This window comes from Chenopodium album, chromosome 26, assembly GCF_948465745.1.
Source record: "Chenopodium album chromosome 26, dcCheAlbu1.1, whole genome shotgun sequence".
Lineage (NCBI taxonomy): Eukaryota > Viridiplantae > Streptophyta > Magnoliopsida > Caryophyllales > Amaranthaceae > Chenopodium > Chenopodium album.
Genome location: NC_137859.1, coordinates 28,344,612 through 28,361,679, shown reverse-complemented (window position 1 = coordinate 28,361,679; position 17,068 = coordinate 28,344,612). Strand labels below are relative to the sequence as shown.

The 17,068-nt window shown below is 34.3% G+C and overlaps 1 protein-coding gene across 2 annotated transcripts; it reads left to right on the top strand.

Moving 5' to 3' along the window:
• Nucleotides 1-349: 349 nt before the first annotated feature.
• LOC145616499 (uncharacterized) lies at nucleotides 350-14,364 on the top strand. 2 transcript variants are annotated; one of them, XM_081671231.1, is made up of 6 exons: nucleotides 350-621; nucleotides 9,034-9,185; nucleotides 9,898-11,024; nucleotides 12,971-13,069; nucleotides 13,151-13,288; nucleotides 13,976-14,364. In XM_081671231.1, exons 2-6 carry the CDS (start codon nucleotides 9,092-9,094, stop codon nucleotides 14,123-14,125), a joined length of 1,608 nt encoding a protein of 535 aa, XP_081527357.1. In that variant the 5' UTR covers nucleotides 350-621; nucleotides 9,034-9,091; the 3' UTR covers nucleotides 14,126-14,364. The 2 variants fall into 2 exon arrangements, with proteins under 2 accessions (XP_081527357.1, XP_081527358.1); XM_081671232.1 differs by lacking the exon at nucleotides 350-621 and adding an exon at nucleotides 6,665-6,779.
• Nucleotides 14,365-17,068: the final 2,704 nt, after the last annotated feature.

Sequence of the window (17,068 nt, the reverse complement as noted above, 5' to 3'; positions counted from 1 at the left end):
ACGTGAAATAAACCTAACCCGATTCGACCTGACCTCATTAAACCCGACCCAGACATCTGATTTGACATGCTCTACAAATGACCCATATCCCATATGCTTAAATCTTATAAACACCATACACATACAAAAACATTAAAAAAATAAAAAGATAGCGGCGTGGAGCATAATCTTTTTGCTTGTGGATCATGGCAAAGACGAAGTAAAGATTACATAATTACACACCCTCCCCTCTCTTTACAAACAATAGAAAACTTGTACAACTTACAAAGCAACTACTTAAAATTCATTCAAATCAAAATACTCTTTCTTTCCTTTTTCCTTTTGCCTTTGGTCTTCTTTTCTATATTCGTGTGAATCAACCAACTAACCCCACAAGTCCACAACACAACACAAACACATTGAACACAAGTAACAACACAACATAACATAACATAACATTTCCTTGAGTTTTCTTTCTTTTTATTTCTTTGACAACTCTTTCTTTCTTTCTTTTATTTCCATCGCCTCATTCATTCATTCATTCATTCTTCTTACCAACAATTTTTTACTCTCTCTTCCCCTTTTCTCTCTCCTCTTTTCAACCGCATGCTAACCGTTTGATTCATTCATCGCTCTACTAAGGTTTGATTCTTTGATGATCATCATCAATCTGATCGTTTTTGTTTGTTAATTTTATGTACTCAATTTTGTTTATTTTCGTTTGGATTTTAGTGGTTGTTGATTGTTTGTTGTCCGATCATGGATTTTTTTTTTTTTTTTTTTTTTAATGTTGTTTGATCTTAATTTGGTTACTGATTGGTTTTATTTAATTGAATTTAGTGTATTTTTTTTGTTCAATTTTATGGTTTGATCGTTGCTTGGATTGATTGATTGATTGTTTTGTTTGCCAATTTTAGGATTTTGTTTTTTTGGGTGTTTTGATGATTATGGTTCTTTTTAATTGGTTTTTTAAGCTTAATTTTGTGCTTAAATCAGGAAGAATTTATACCTAACATAAAGGAACTGTAGAAAGGAATTTATTCTTTGGTGATTCTGTATTTCAGGTATCGGTCAGCTGTAAATACTGATCTTCTGTAGTTTGATCAGGTTAATTAGTAATTTAGCGGGTGATTATTCGTGGGCTATGATTTGTATGTGGAGATTCTGTAATTCTTGGCAGTACGTAGTTATACTCGGCTTCTACTGGCGCAAGATTGATGGTTGAGTGATTTTTGAGAGGTTTTGCAGCTCTTAGATAGCGGGGATAGTAGCAGGATTAGTATTGGGTGATTGTTTTGAATTGGGTAGTAGTTTTATAGTTGTGGAGGATGTTTAGTGGAGAATTTCTATTCGGAGGTGGGATTTGCATTTATGTATTAGGGAGAGAAAGAGGCGAATTGATTTTGATGGGTAGGAGTGGATGAGAGATGTAGTGTTCATTTTTGAAATTTGATTACTTCTGAGTAGATCAAATCATTAGCTATCCCGGGGTAATGTTCATCCAATGAAGGCTTATGTGAAATTAGCTTTTAATTCAATTTGATCCCTCTTGCGGTCTTACCCATCCAAGGTGGGAGCTGCCACAGAGGTACAAATTAGCATTAAGAAGCTGCAAAAGGTGCTTAGTTTGCTATTTTCAAGTATTAAATAACTATTAACTAGGCTGGGCCGCTTCTTAGCAATGAGTAGTAGGTTTGCTAGTGTTCTATTCATCAAGATATCCTTCATTTTCATTTCTTTTTTGCTTCCATCTTTTAGTCTGCCACCATAGAGGGAGAGACTAGTGTTCACAAAAGTTGTTTAGTTTATAGCTTCTAATTTAGTTTGTTTGGGTTGAGGATGTGATTGAATTAACATGCATTGTATATCCTTAATTATTAGGTGTAACATTTTTTTTAGTTGCTATTAAAATATGTAGTATGTACTGCGGGTATGGATTTATTTGTTTAATATATTTTTTCGTAATATCTAGAACCTGGCTGGTTTAATGCCTTGGAAAGACAAAATTTTGTTTTGTAATAGTGTCTCCAAATTTCTGTAATTAAGTAAATAAGAGATTAGGTTTGTAATTTGAAGACTTTCTTGACTTGTCATAGCTTACACAGATATACCTATTTAGTTGATTTAAGAGGGGTAGCAGAAATTTGAAATTGTCTACGATAAGTTTGGATCGCGAAATAGTAAGTCTGACTACTATGTGCTAATTATCTATTATCTTATTGCAGAGAAGCTTTTCCAAATGGACCTTTTACCAATGTTCTAAACATTGGACCCTTACCCCCCAATTCTCATATGATATCCTGAAATCATCTCCTTCATTTGAGGGATGGGAGATGGTTCATATTGAAGTTGACACATTCTTAATGTTGGGGGAAAGAGAGGGGTTTTCCAAAGAATGGCCTCAGGTAGTTGCCGATATCTGTATTAGGTTGGTGGAGTTTAATCTTTCCTTTGGTATGAACCGGAGAGACTTCATTAGTTTGCATTGGGAGGTATTTTTCTGACTGTAGCAATTTCGTTACTGCCAGGGCTATATATGCATTATGCAGATCCTTTAGCCAATTTATTTTCCAGTTGTCCTTAGGTTATGGTGGTGTCTGACTCAGAAGGACCTACACATTGAGCCTTGAGTTGGTGGGATTCCGTATGCAAAGGCCTGTGCACTTAGCACCTAAGATGAGCAATGCATCATTGTCCTGAGAGAAGGAAAGCTAACAACCAGTGTGGAATAATTCTACTTGTGGTTGCCAAAATTGTGGTGCCCCGTTTGCCATTTCCCATATATTATTGTTCTCCTATTGAGATAATTTCTCTTGTAGCTATAGGCTTCATGCCTTCATGCTGTACAGCATTGCATTACTGTTATTTGTTTAGATTGTTGCTCTTATAGATATTGGGCACTCCTATTTTCTGTACAGTATGACTTCTTATTGATTTGAAAATAAATAAATTGGAGTATTGTAATGCTTTTCCGTGAATAATACCTTCTTTTCTGCATATGTTTCTTTTTGCAATTTTGACTTCTTGTTCCTTTCTGTTAGTGAGATGATTAGACGGTGCTTTGTATTCCTGTTAGACTTCTTATCCATGACAGATTAATGTTAAATTCATAAGTGACATGGATAGTTATTGGCCAAAATTGTAAAAGGAAATCCTAAGCTAAAATTATGTAAAGATGTCCAATCTACCAAGACTATGAGGTAAGACAAACAACATTGTTGGTTTTAAATGATGGGAATCTTGTGCACAACTTATGATGGAATTGACACTTGCATAATAATTCATATCTGTAAAAGGAATTATTGATCTTTCATCTGTTTGCATGAGCACATGTGGTGTGCCATGTTTGAAGGGCTCTGATTTTAGAGATTGTTGCATAACGTCTGCATCATGAAGCTTTGAATAAGCATGTATATCTGCTATGGAGATCATTATATATTACTTCCCTTTAGAGTTTAAGACAGATACAGTCACGGTTAATCTAAATATAAAATTTGCATGAAGCCATCAATCCATGTGGAAACCAACAGAATGATTGTATTAAGAAAGAAAGAAAGCTGATGGTCAATGTCAGAGTTTGTTATGCTCCAGTTGTGAATGTACACAATACTATTAAAGTTTAGAAAGGAGATGAAACTTGTAGAAGTGACTCCAACAAATTAACAAATGTCACTCTCCCAAGTGAATCAACTGGCCTTTCTAGGGAAAAGGGGAAAGAGGAAAGAGGAAAGAGGAAAGAGGGAAGAGGGAAGGAGGAGTTAGAAGCATGTAGTCTTATGTAACTAATGAATTGTCTTATAAAAGTTCAAAATAACTCAACTAATACAAAATAGCAATGGTAATATAAGTATTGTTGTTTCAAAAAAAAAAAAAAAGTATCGTAGATATATATGTTTTCTGCAGCTAGTTTGGATTTGGAAGAGCATGAGGAGTTACTAGAGCAGGTGAGTTCTTTTCTCTTTGTTTAACATCTAATTTTTCGTTAATAAGCCATATAACTCTTTTGAAAGTTGGGTGTGATAATATATTAAAATTATGTATATCATAATTATATACATAGGGAGCATGTATGTTTTCGTTTGGTGAACCTTATTATGATTATCTCTTGTCCATAAATTAAGTTTATGAAAATACAGCACCATTATGATCTATTTTGGGTTGAGCTTCAGAGTATTTCTAAGTTCCATTCAAGTTCAAAAGAAATCTTTTGAGTTTTTCATTCACCTTATTTTTTGGTGAGTGAAGTTTATGTCCAAGAATTTTAGTTGCTTCAATTTTAGCGACTTAGTATTTCTTCATTCATTTCCATCATTAAAATGTTTTATTTTTATTTTTATTTTTTTATTTTTTTTAATTTTTTTTAACAAACTAATTTTTTTATTAGGTTGGTTGATTTCTTGATAATTTGTGTGATACAATAGACTATCATTACAACCTATTTTGCAGAGTTTGAAAATTATCTCACTAATATCTTATTGGCTTACTGAATGTTTAATGGACAAATATACATCAAAATAGAATTTCTACATTTTCCCAATGAAATGTTTCTTGAAGTGTTACTAACTCTGCTTGGAGTTTATAATTTTTCGTTAGTAACCTAAATTTAGGTCAGGTAATCTGTAGTCAGGAGTACTTGCTGACAACTGTTCAGAATATGCTGCTTTCAAATGATATTTGGGTACGAATTAAACACAAAACCAACTGTCACTGAATTTAATTGCAGCACAAAGTATAATTGCTTCATATGGTGTTGCACATATATATCCTTAGCAAAGATGGACAAAATTGACTAGTTTTGTATCTGTATAATTTGAAAATAAAAGAAATTTGAGCACCAATATTTTGGTTTTTTGAATAAATCTTGCCAACAAATTAGTCATTGGTCCCATTTGTGGCAAGAAATTTTTGGTTTGGATTGTGGTTCTTAGTTGTATTATTAGATTGTTGGTTGGAGCTGCACTCTCTTAAGTGTGAGATTGCGGTTTCAAGCATTGGGTTTCTTTTTATAAGCGGACGATGCCAAAATGTCGTGTATGATGTGCCAATTCATTTGCAAAGTAAACGAATGTTATGAGTTTTATGTGGCAAGTTTTTACCTTTTGATGTATTAGGGTCTCTTATCAATTTTGTTCAAAGTTGTTTCTCTGTCAAACATTTTTCACTTAGTTTTCTTCTCTCTATATCCACTACCAAAGTTAGTCATCGATATTTGACATCTAAATTGCCAAAATTTCATGTCAGCAGACCCACTTTCAAGTATCTTTTGCATTATATTTTCCCCTTTTATGTTTCTCATCTTTGACTTTGCTTGTTATTGTGAATGTATTAGCATTTATGACAGCTTCTTCCTCATCTTTTTCATGTTGTTTGTCTTTTTAGATCTTTGATGAAATTACCCAGAGTCAGCTCCACATTCTTTTTATAATTTTTTTTTTTCCTTAGTATTATTTATAAATATTCCTATCCCTAAAATTCTTCTAATAGGGTCTGCGGCTTCTGTGTCGTTATTGGTTCTTTAGAGTTGACTAGGAATCGGTCCTCACTGCATTAAGGTTCAACCTGGCTGCCACCATGGTCCTGTTTACTGGGTATGCAGCTTTTTATGACAGTACGCATCTAATTATCCTAGATTTAATTATTAAAGTTGGACCGTTGTGAACACATATAGGATGTCATTGAAGAGATGGGATGAGGAGAGTGATGGTCGGAGAGGCGGAGTTAAGGGACATAGAATGATGAGTAGCCCAAGGGAAGAGGGAGCAAAACTGAAAAGAAGATGAGAAGATCTTTTATACTCCTTTTGCCCCAATTAATTCATCCCATAGCCATTTGTCGAGGATTTTATACGAGTGAAAAAGTATAGAGATAAAAATGGATGGGTGAGTGTGGGGCACTACTCAAGAAAAAAAGTAGAGAGAAAATATTTCTTAAAAGGAAATGAGACAAGTAAATCAGAATACACCAATTAGGTGAATGGTGCAAGTAATTTGGGACGAAGGTAGTAGGGTTTTTTTTTTTTTTTTTTTTTTTTTTTTTTTTTTTTTTTTTTTTTTTTTTTTTTACAAAATAAAAATTTAAAGCATCATAATTAATGAATTGAATATTTGGGATTCACTGATAATGTTCTTGAGATCTTTATTATTATTATTTTAATAGAAAAACTTGCATCTACTTAATAGTAGCTGAAACACCTGAAATTATATGGAACTTTAGGATCTATGTTAAATTATTTCAACTGTTTCACTTAGAAAGCTAGATGTAGAGGTAGAGGTAGAGATAATACTGTAGAGTTGTAATAAAAATAATTGCAAAAATATGGGAAAAAATGACATGTAAAGCAGAAAAAGGCCCAAGTAGTCTTGGACAGCTAGAATAAAGAAGACCCGAAAGCAGAATCTTTAGCAATAGTATATGTCACATTAAATCCTTTATATATATATGAGTGACATAGTATAAAAATAGGATTTGTCTTTTGAAGTAAAAAAATAAAACATTAGAAGGCTCTTCTCATGAGAAGATTTTCTTTTAATTCATATTATTTTCAATAATTGCTTTTATATATATTTTTTTTATTTTTTTATTTTTTGGGGAGGGGGGGGGGGGGGGGGGGCGTTGATGGGTTTGACCTCACACTGTAGTCTTTTGAAGTAATTGGTCTTATCCTATTGTTTTGTGCTGATAATATCCTGAGAAAAGATTATTATACTGTATGCCTGCAGATTTTGATCCTTTTGGAGATATGCCTGAAAGCTGGTCTAGCATTTCTTGTTAGATATTCTTCTGTTCTGTTATGCTTCCAGGTGATTGAGAAAGTTTTAAATGTTCAATTTTAATGAGGAATTAGCTGCAGCGTTACGTCTCTGCATTTCTTTAACGATCATGACGTAGATGAATTGCTGAGTGTGATGCCTTAACGACTGTCTTCATATAGCCTTCTGTAATTTTGGAGCATGGTGTTTCTGTTTAAGTAAATGTTATTATATGCCCATGCTTTGAGGACATGTTTTTATTTATTGTTGGATCATCTGTGTCATCTTAGAGGAATGCAAATGGTGGCCTTTTCAGAAGCTAGGGAGTTACCCTGGTGGCCCTATTGTTGGGGTTTACAGCAAACATAGTTTTGCTGAATGTTGCTTTATAGGAGGCCCAGGTGTTGTGTACTGCATCATATTTTTCAGGGTGTTGAACAAATTTTTTTCAGGGTATTGAACTATGTTTTTTTTTGGGTGGTTAAATCTATGGAGTTGGTCCCTCTTCATATATCTACTACTAATGAGCAATAGCATGACAAACTTACATGTGCCATTATTAGATTTGGCACAATATTTTGTTAGAAAGCATTTAGGAAGCTGATTGTTCTAATCATTCTTTTCTTAACGTTGATTTAATTTTTACTCATCTTTAATATCATACAACAAACAAGCTGAAGATACTCTCTTTTTACTAATTTATAAAAAAATATTCGCAACACAGATGATGATGCCACTTTGCTGTAATTGTATTAAGGGCTTATTTTTTATAAATATAAGAATTTATTGTCTTGGGACTCTTTTTCTAGATCTTTTAGTTAGCATGTGTAACTTCTATTTTCCTTCATAAAAATGTATATAATCATGAAAGGGCATGTCTATGTTGTTCTGGTTATAGTCAATAGTGTCAATACTAACACGTAATTGCTTGATGTAGGCGATCTAAGATGAACTTTGCTCCTTGACATGTGTAGGGAATTATAAATGACTATTAGTGATTAAATGGTGCTCTAATACTTTGCTATGCTATTACTTTTAACTTGTACAGTTCCTTAATGGGCATGTAATAGTTGGGTATTTTCTTTCGTCTGAACGATTTCTGACTTACATATGCTTACCCTGTCTCGTGAAATTGCTAACATCCCCAAAGGAAATATATAAATAAATTATTAGGTTGGGAGAGATCAGCATTGATTTTTCAGTTACATATTCTAGTGTCCTTTTTTACTAAGTTTACCCCTTCCCTGTCATTTCTCTAATGTTCTCAAGTTACCTTGTGTATTTTGACTCGGTATATTCTTCAATGTTAGTCTGATTGCATTAGCTGATTACATGCACACTGTATAGACAGTACAGACTGTAAAGTGTTTGAATGACTGAACAAGTCATCTGATACATTGTAAAAGGTAAATCAAAGTAGAAGTACAATCCTATTTTTTTGTTAAACATATTAGGTCTAGTATCTGTTTAACTGTTGTGAGTTATAACAATACCATCTTTTCTACTATTGTTAAATGCCCTTGGTCAAGCTTGTTAAATTCTTACTGCTCCCTTCAACAGTCAATTCGTTAATGGAATCTCCGTAACTTGTCTAAACGTGTATCAGTCTGCATATATTTAGTGGTACATTGTACTTATGTACTGGCATAAAAAGGGAAGCTTTAGTTGCCAAATACTTCCATAGACGTTATCTATGCAAGGATATAGTTTCCTCTGAGGAAAAAAAAAATACAAAAAAAAATATAAAAAAAAATTAAGACTTCTAACAGTATTTTTGTTTAAGAATGTAGTGTGGAGATGAATAGTGTTGCATCGTCTGTAGTACACAGCCACATTGTACATCCTCAGACCTCTACATGATTTGGGTGTACCTTATGAAGACTAATTTCCTTTTATTTTATTTTTTTTACATACTTGACTATGGCATTTTTGTTCTTTCTCTTTTTCTATTACACATTATGATCATGGATATTGTATCAGTTGATCTAAGTTTATGGAGTTGATGAACTTATTGTTGTCCATTTTCTTTACCTGAATCTATGCAACTTCTTTGGGTTATAATTGGCTGGTTGGTAGGTAATGATTCCACTTTTCAGATTTTAGATTCAGAATGAATTCATTTTTGTGTAATTCAGTATTCTTTGATTGCTAGAATATGTCAATGCTGATCTTTTAGCAATATGAAAACAACAATATCAAAATGTCCAAAGCTGGATTCATCTCATTATATGTACTTATATTATGTTGCTTAATGTGCATTCGAGTGATTTGATTCCTAATTTTCGGGATCTTTCTTCTTGTGCAGGCTATATTATTTTTCTGATTGGGTTATAGGCTAAGTCTCTGCTGTACTTGATGTGATTATGGCACACAGACACATATACAATACATCACAGATATTTGAGGCTGATGGCGATCAACCCTGGAATCTTACTGAAGATCCATATCTTCACTTTGGTAATCAGATCAATTTTGTTCACATTTTCATATATATATATATATATATATATATATATATATATACTACACACACACACACACACACACACACACACTCACACATATATATATATTGTATATATATATATATATATATATATATATATATATATATATATATATATATAATTATATATATGTATATATATTTTCTTTTTATTTGATTATATTTTTCCAGCCACTTATGCTATTGCAATATAGGTAGATGTATTGATTTATTTTATCCTTTAAGTTATGGGTAAAATTTTTTGAGGCATCTAATTAGGATGGTTATTGTTGTGAGTTTTCTGGCATCATAATGCATTTACTGTCAGCATGAATTAATTTTGCTTATAATATTTCCATTTTATTCTTCTAGTGTCACATTTAAAGTTGGTGGCTTCAAGAGATGACCTGATCATATTTCTGTTCTAATTGCCTTGTTACTAAAGATTGATGATTTTATCATTGTTTTTTTTAAGATCATGCACACTTATTCTGAGGTTATTTATGTTTATTTTTTGTCAATATGAAGTTTTGGTGCAAAATGGAGATTTACGGGGACAGTAGTGGGCATATGTTCTTTGTATCTGGTTATGCTTTTTTGCTCTTGTTTTTAGACTTTTCTCATCCTGTCAAAAGTTGCATTCTGTACTGCTTTCAACTAAATACCATTTACATTATATTGCAGCTAGAACTAGTTCTGCAGAAAATGCCCCAATATTTCATCCCATGGAGAATGGACCTGTAGATCGAGTTCATTATGTTTCTCCATGGAATCCTGCTACAAGATTAAGTGGATACTCTTCATCAAGCCAGATGGTGAATGCACCCCATTATCAACCTGATTCTTCTGACCCTTCTCGTGATTCTGTGCATCCATCTCCTGGTGGAAATGTCTTCATGGCTCCAGAAAATCATGTTCATCATGCATCTTCCTCAAATTATGGAGTTGAAAGCAACTTTTTTGATCTTTCAATGAGCAATGGAAGGGGTCCATACAAAAGGAAAAGCCCTGGGATCCCTGCTATGACCGAAAGGGGCAGCACAAGCAGATATTATTGTGCTGGAAGTTCATCTGATGTGTCATCATCATCAGATTTGCATCAGGAAAAATCAACTGTGGATGCTCAACATAATCACTGGGAATCACTGGCTGTTCCTACGAGTTACAGAACCAATCAACTTTCAATTGGAAATGAAACATCTATGAGGAATGTGAGAAGCCGATCCACTTTGGACTTGGAGTCAGATGTTTATAGGACCCATCTCCCAACTAATTATCCTCACCATCCTAGCTCGAGTAGACTTCCAATTGACCACCCTGGTATAGTTGATTCAAATCCAAACCCTAGTGTTCCTTTACCAGAATGGACGCCTATTCATGTATCTGGTGCTCCTCATGGAAGGACTCTAAGTAATTTGAGTCATGAGAGTAATCACTTCTTTCCTGGAAGCAGCATAGCAAACTCTTCTGGAGATATGCCTGGATATCACCATGAACATATTGCCAGCAGAAATTCTCTTTCACAAAATTTGCATCCTACTCCATCACATACAAGGGGAGTTCGAAGTAGCTATTCACACAGGTCCACTCCTAATGGCAGAGTTTCAATGGGCAATATGCGTGTGAGCCATGTGGCTCCTCCTGACGAAGGTCTTCAGTTTATGGGAGAGGCTCACTCTGCAAGACATCCAAGACAATTTGGTCCTGTAGGATGGCGCAATGGTGACAGGAGTGGTAGATCTAGGCTTTCTTCAGATAGATACCGTTTGCTTTCTGAGGATGCTGGCGTCCATGATCGTCTGACACCTGAGGTAGACAAACTATTGCATTTTGTTGTCAGCTTTTGATGTCATATGTGTATATATATAGGGGAGGGATCCGGTGAGAATAGGTCCATATGTGAGAATTCATACTTATATGAGAACTGATCTAAAATTTAGAACATGTGAGTAAAAATTTAGAACATGCGAGTTAAAATTTAAAACATGCGAGTTAAAATTTAAAACATGTGACTCAAATCAAAATTTTGAACATATGAGTAATAATTAGAACATTTGTGTGAGTAATACGTTTAGAACATCTGATTTAAGAATTAGAACAAGTGATTAAAAATTTATAAAATTTGTTTTATGAAATTTAAACATATGAGTGAAATTCAAAACATCTGATTAAAGATTATGAACATGTGAATAAAAATTTAGAACAAATTGATATAGAATATAGAAAGTGTGAGTAAAAAATTTAGAACATACGAAAAAAAAATAGAACATACACTTTAAAATCTGGAACATATAATTAAAAATCATAGACACACGTTTTAAAATTTAGAACATACGAGTAAAAATTTAGAACATAAAGAATGTTCTCACATAAAAAAAATTCTCACGAGAGCCTTTCCCTATATATATATATATATATATATATATATATATATATATATATATAGGGAAAGACTCTCGTGAGAATTTATAAGGCCAGTCTGAGCCCATAACTTATAGGGAAAGGCTCTCGTGAGAATTCATTGATAAGATTTATTGGTCATTTCTAAGGCCAGTCTGAGCCCATAACTTACCATTCCTCTACTTTAATGGGCTGAATTCCTTAGATCGGATTTAGCCGCTTGCACTAAAACTTATGCCTGTTGTACACCCTTCTCACTCAGCTGGCTGGCTGCTCCTCTATAATCATTGTGCTTATTTGCATTAGTGCACAACTCAATTTTTATATTTCATGGTAGGTGTAAGTGGAAGCCAAATGCTGATGCTCACTTAAAATTGTCATTTGGCTTAATCTTAAACATTCAATATTTCTGAATTAAATATTTGACCGTTCTCACAAATACAGTTATAAAATTGACCAAATAGCCCTGCCCTCCCTCCTCCCTTTGTCATGCAACAGTGCAACCTGGTTGCAGCAACTGCCTCTGTACCAGAAGTGTTTGCCTATCTCTCCTTTGGAAATATCTGCTATAGATATTTTCATGGTCCTTCGGGTGTATTTCTTGGCCGTTTTGAGTAACCTAGATGAGGTTCCAGTGCACCCTTTCTCTAATGCTCTACTCAACTAAGAGAACACATAGAGACGTGAGATCATGATCTTTGTCAGTAAGATGATCCATCATTTCTGTTTTGTCCCTTCTCCTTGAGTCCTTGGTACTTGCTAGAACTTTTGCACCATCTCTAATTGAAACCCAATTCAAATTTGTATCACCCAATCTCATCCATCTTATACTTTATGCAGTACTATAATTCGAAAGTCTAAGATAGCATACCAGAAAATGTGAGTGATGAAATGTAAGCCTACTAGAGTGAAGAGATAACAGGGGAATATAAAGGAAGTTCATTAAAGTATAGTCATTCTTTAAAATTGATCTTTCATTAGAAAGAGAAACTCAATTTCATTTTGTTAGGGTTGTGATGTGAGCAAAATCATTTGCTCATTACATTGAGGCAAATAACCTAGATTTCTTGACTGGGTGATAATGTTGTAGATTTGTGAGTTCTAAAATACATGCTTGTTCCAGCATCCTCTTGGGTTGCTTAAGTATGCTCAATCCCCATGGGTATCTTTACTGCTTGTTTGCATGGGTTGTGAGTATTTTGTGTGATGAAGGGGGGGCACTCTGCAGACATATCTTCTTAAGTCTGAGTTTCTATTGAAGTGATTATAATAATGTTATGTGATTGATATTTTTTATATCTCTATGCTTGTATGTTTCTGATTGATTCTGCTGTTTTGGATTTAATTTATTTTTCAGGGTCTGATGGTTGTTGACCGTTCTTCCCTATATGGTTCAAGGAGTTTCATGGATCAACATCGAGACATGAGACTAGATGTAGACAACATGAGCTATGAGGTTAGTGTAAACTAGATTCAATTTTTGTATATCTCTCTAGCTTTTAGTAATTGTATTCCTCTAACATTTTGTGATGGGCAGGAATTGCTTGCACTTGGAGAGAGGATTGGAAGTGTCAACACTGGGTTACGTGAAGATCAATTGCCCAAGTGTGTGACAGAAACTGTATACTGTTCATCAGATCAGGTGCAGGAAGAAGGAAGATGTGTAATATGCCTGGTACTGCTCTATCCCACGAACCTTTTGCTTTTTGTGAAATGCTGACATGCCATTGAGTGCTATAGTACTAGGGTGTATTTATGATGGTCTTTTAAAGACTGAAATAGAGCCCTAGGCTGCAATAGTTTAGAGCTGGACATGAGAATAAAAACAGATTTAGTTGCTGTTAAGATCAAACTATAAAGTATTTACCTTTGGTCAATCCCTTTGCTTCCTCCATTGAAGGGTTGTAAAGAATCTTTGAGTTCTGGACCTTGTAGAGACCATTGGTAGACAGAATCATTGGCGATTGAAATCAGTAAGAGAGCATGATTCATGGGCAAGTTCAACCACTTATTCTTTAGGAAAAAAATATATTTTGAAACTAAGCATGTCTTAGGCGATTGGAAATCCAGTTAGAGGATGATTCATGAGGAATAAAAAAAATACAATTTAGCACGTTCTGGCCTAAGTCCGAAAAAACAGTGCATGCTTTGGCCACTCCTGTGGTCCTGAACAAGCATTTCACCTAGAATAGATGTTTCAGTGAAAAACAACAAAAGGAAACATGAGTAGTAAAAGGAAACATGATTAGTAGTTAGATGGAATTGTATAGATGAACTCTTGCTGTTTTCTTACCCTGTCCTGCCCATCTTTAGTTTTGAAATTCTTGCTTTTGTTAACAAAGCAGTTACGTTGTTTTGGCAGGAGGAATACAGGCATATGGACGATGTTGGAACCCTTAAAGCTTGTAGCCACGATTATCATGTTAGCTGCATCAAGAAATGGTTATCTATGAAGAACGCATGTCCAATTTGCAAGGGCCCAGCTTTGCCAGAAAAAACAGCAGATAAATAAGCTCGAGCTGCATGGTAGAGTTTGACATTACTCCATTCTTTGTAAATATGTTACACATGTAACAGTGGTAACTTTCCTCAAATGAAGGAATTTCATGTAGGTATATTAAGGTTACGCTTAGTGGATTGATCAAGAACAGAATTAGAAAGTAAGTTTATTTTAGTGTTTAATGTTAATCTTTTCTGTTGGGACTAATCTATATTTGCTGGTAATAATAGTCATTCTGTTTATAAATTCAATGTTGGCATTCTAGGGCTGCTTTTGTTTCCTCTCAGCCATGCTGAGTTCTAGGGGTAATGGCTATTGAGAAAGGTATCTATTAAGGACGCAGAGGGCAACTACTTTGGAATAATTCCCATATCCTTATTGACAATTTTGCACAAAATAATTGATACAAGTTTTAGCAATAGGTGAGATTCAAATGCCATTCTGGCCACAATGGGATTAAAGACTCTTTTAGAAATGCATTTGGTAAAGAATTTACTCCCTCCGTGTTTTTTTAAGTGTTACACTTTAATTGGCACATAGTTGTATGCAATTTAATTGATTTAAATAAAATACTTCATTTGTTTTTTAGTACTTCTAACACATTTTTCATGGTATTTAAGAGCATTGGGTCTCACATTATATAACAAATTTGAAATGGGGGTGAAAGTTTGTTAGGAGTATAATTTAGTGGATCATGAGTTTAAAATTAGGGCAATAGTACAACTCATTACAAAAGGAATTTTTTGATAGTGTATAACAAGCATTGTGACATTTTTATGTATAGAGCAAATAATTAGAAGCGGAGGAAGTAAGATATAAGTGGTAGGGCAGTTAGAGTATTTAAAAATTGTAAAAGAAGGGTGGGAACATGTCCATGAATGAGTATTATATTAAGTTCATTGAGTAAATAAGGTTTACACTGAAGTAGTATTCACGAAAGAGCTGAAAGCTCATAGGTTCAGGCAAACCTTGAGTTTTTGGAGAAAGCTGGGAGGAATGACCTTTGAAACCTTGATGAAGTTCATGGGAGAGCTGGCCACCTTCATAGGGGATCTGGGCATAGTTAGGTTATTAAAATCACGATTTAAATCTTTGAGTCTTACGATTTTGCGATTTATGTATTTTATACGATTTGATTTACAATTCCAGCCAATTCTACATATTTCTCTGAAATAGCGAAAACCTTACAACCTTAAAACATGTCTACAAAGTTATTTATGAATATATATTATCTTTATTAGTTGCTTAGTGAGTAAATAATTAATATAAGACTTTTAACTTATAATTTAAATGTTTTAAACTAGACTTGAATATTACATCTTTATCATGTATGTCTGTTGAATCTTACGATTTTAGGATTCGATTTTAAAAGCCCCCAAAGTAAAATCTCGATTTTTATATTTGATTTTGGAAAGGGAGTTAGATAAGTCAACTAGAAGTAAAAGGAAGAACGATAGGAGTTTTTAGAATTCTGAAGAGAAACCTAAGATTATGGAGAATTTTAGTGGCAATAGGAACTTCAATAGGTGGGACGATAATGGATACTTTGGGAAGGGAGTTAATGGACAAGGAGTACCAACAGTGGGAATTGAAATAATGCCAAGCCCAAGAGAAACTATTTTTGGAAGAGGAGTAAGAAAAACAACGTGAGTAAGGATTGTGAGGGAAACCATGTGACTTGCCTTTATTATTAGAAACTGGGGCATCGCGATTATGAGTGTTTTACAAAGGAGAAAATGTTAAGATCGGAAAAGTTGAGGAGACTAACAACCCACCTAAAGACTAATGGATCAATTTAGAAGACTGGAACTACTAGCGGTGTAAGAATTTCTCTTAAAGGTCTTCTTATGTTCACGATGAATCACCGTGAGGCTAAAACTTCTAATTATGTGGTGATTTGCACTTTCCTTGTTATTTCTTCAAATGCTAGAGTCTTGTATAATTTGGGTGCATCCCATTCTTTTGTTTCTAGACTCTAGCTAAAATAATTAAGTTAGAGATGATCAAAGTCCATTGTTAATATCTTTATATGTCTCTGTTTCAACTACATAGGTGAGGAATTGTTTCAAGGTATATAAAGGGGGATCTATTACCAAAGTTTAAATAGAGTTTTCTTTAGATTCGATTGAGTTCGAGTTGCAAGACCTAGGTGTTTCGGGGTTTTTTTTTGGAATCTTTCGGGATACTGGTCGCGCTCCTCTGACCAGTAGACTCGGACACTTGAAAAACAACGAATATCCGGTTGTCGGATATTTGCCTCCGACGATCAAGTTAGTGACCGGAAACGGAAAGCTAGAGAGAGAAAGTAGAGAGAAGTTGGTGCTATTTTAATGCTCTATTTAATGTTATGTCACAATCCACCCCTCCCATCATAAATGATTGGGGTATTTATAGGGGTGGGGAACTGTGCCCTTTAGAGTTATTACCCTAGAATGATGCTATTTGATTGGCAGTGCAATTAACACGTGTCTAGGGTCAGCTTTCTCGGGATTTGGGCCCCTGATGTAAGGCCCTTTTCTCATTTTCAGGTGCTCTCCTTGGGCTTGACATGTGTCGTCTTCCCATGGGACACATGTCGCCTTTTGATTGGTCCCCGTGTCACTACGGTATTGGACCACGTGAAGGGGGTATTTTTACCCTAAACATTAGGTATAATTCTAGGAATGGATTGGTTGATTGGTAAAGTACAAGAATCACATAATCGATTATGTTGTTCAGAAAGTAATTAGTACTTTGGTATAGTGAGAGTGACCTAGAGGAAGGAAGGGAAGAGTTTAGGGATTAAGATTAATTATGCTTTGCAATTTTGGAATTGTGTCGGAAAGGATTATCTTATATACATGTGTAGTGTTTCGGAAGTGGAGAAGGAGAAAGGGAAATAAGAGTATTCCAATATTTGAGGAATTTCCAAATGTCTTTCCAGATGAGATATCAGGTATGCCACTAGTAAAGGAT

What these genes read in the sequence shown, in the direction of transcription:
- LOC145616499 (XM_081671231.1), top strand. Translation starts at nt 9,092, where the DNA reads ATGGCACACAGACACATATACAATACATCACAGATATTTGAGGCTGAT. An exon ending in AGATCCATATCTTCACTTTG is followed by an intron (nt 9,186 to 9,897) that starts GTAATCAGATCA and finishes ATTATATTGCAG; the next exon opens with CTAGAACTAGTTCTGCAGAA. An exon ending in GAAGATGTGTAATATGCCTG is followed by an intron (nt 13,289 to 13,975) that starts GTACTGCTCTAT and finishes TTGTTTTGGCAG; the next exon opens with GAGGAATACAGGCATATGGA.